General features: G+C 44.2%; 1 protein-coding gene across 1 annotated transcript in view; it reads right to left on the bottom strand.

Moving 5' to 3' along the window:
• Positions 1-61: 61 nt before the first annotated feature.
• The window catches only part of LOC113229017, a 23,330-nt gene continuing 23,081 nt past the window's right edge, over positions 62-310 (bottom strand). Inside the window, exon 2 of the mRNA XM_026462488.1 lies at positions 62-274. Coding sequence (XP_026318273.1) covers positions 62-274 — 213 coding nt within the window. The remainder of the gene's footprint in view (positions 275-310) is intronic.

Here is a 310-nt window from a genome sequence, read left to right on the forward strand (position 1 = left end):
TCTCTGCCTACCCCGATGGGAAAAAGGCGTGAAGTATATGTATGTATGTATGAAAATCCGGCTAAGTAATAGAAAACTTACTACAGTAGTATCGGAACATCATACACCAAAAACCTAAAGAACAGACGAATAACGTAACGCCTATCTGCAGCTTCCAAGTGCCTGTGGGGTGCTGGAACTCCGAGAAGGTCTGGCAGAAGGAAGCTCGGTACAACGCCTTCTTTTCTTCGCAGCACAGCATTCGCCAATCACATTTCTCTCTCTGACGCAACATCTGTGTTCAGGAAAAATAATTATCTGGGAGTCTTAT

The sequence above is a fragment of the Hyposmocoma kahamanoa genome, unplaced genomic scaffold (assembly GCF_003589595.1).
Source record: "Hyposmocoma kahamanoa isolate Upper Pololo Valley unplaced genomic scaffold, ASM358959v1 270, whole genome shotgun sequence".
Lineage (NCBI taxonomy): Eukaryota > Metazoa > Arthropoda > Insecta > Lepidoptera > Cosmopterigidae > Hyposmocoma > Hyposmocoma kahamanoa.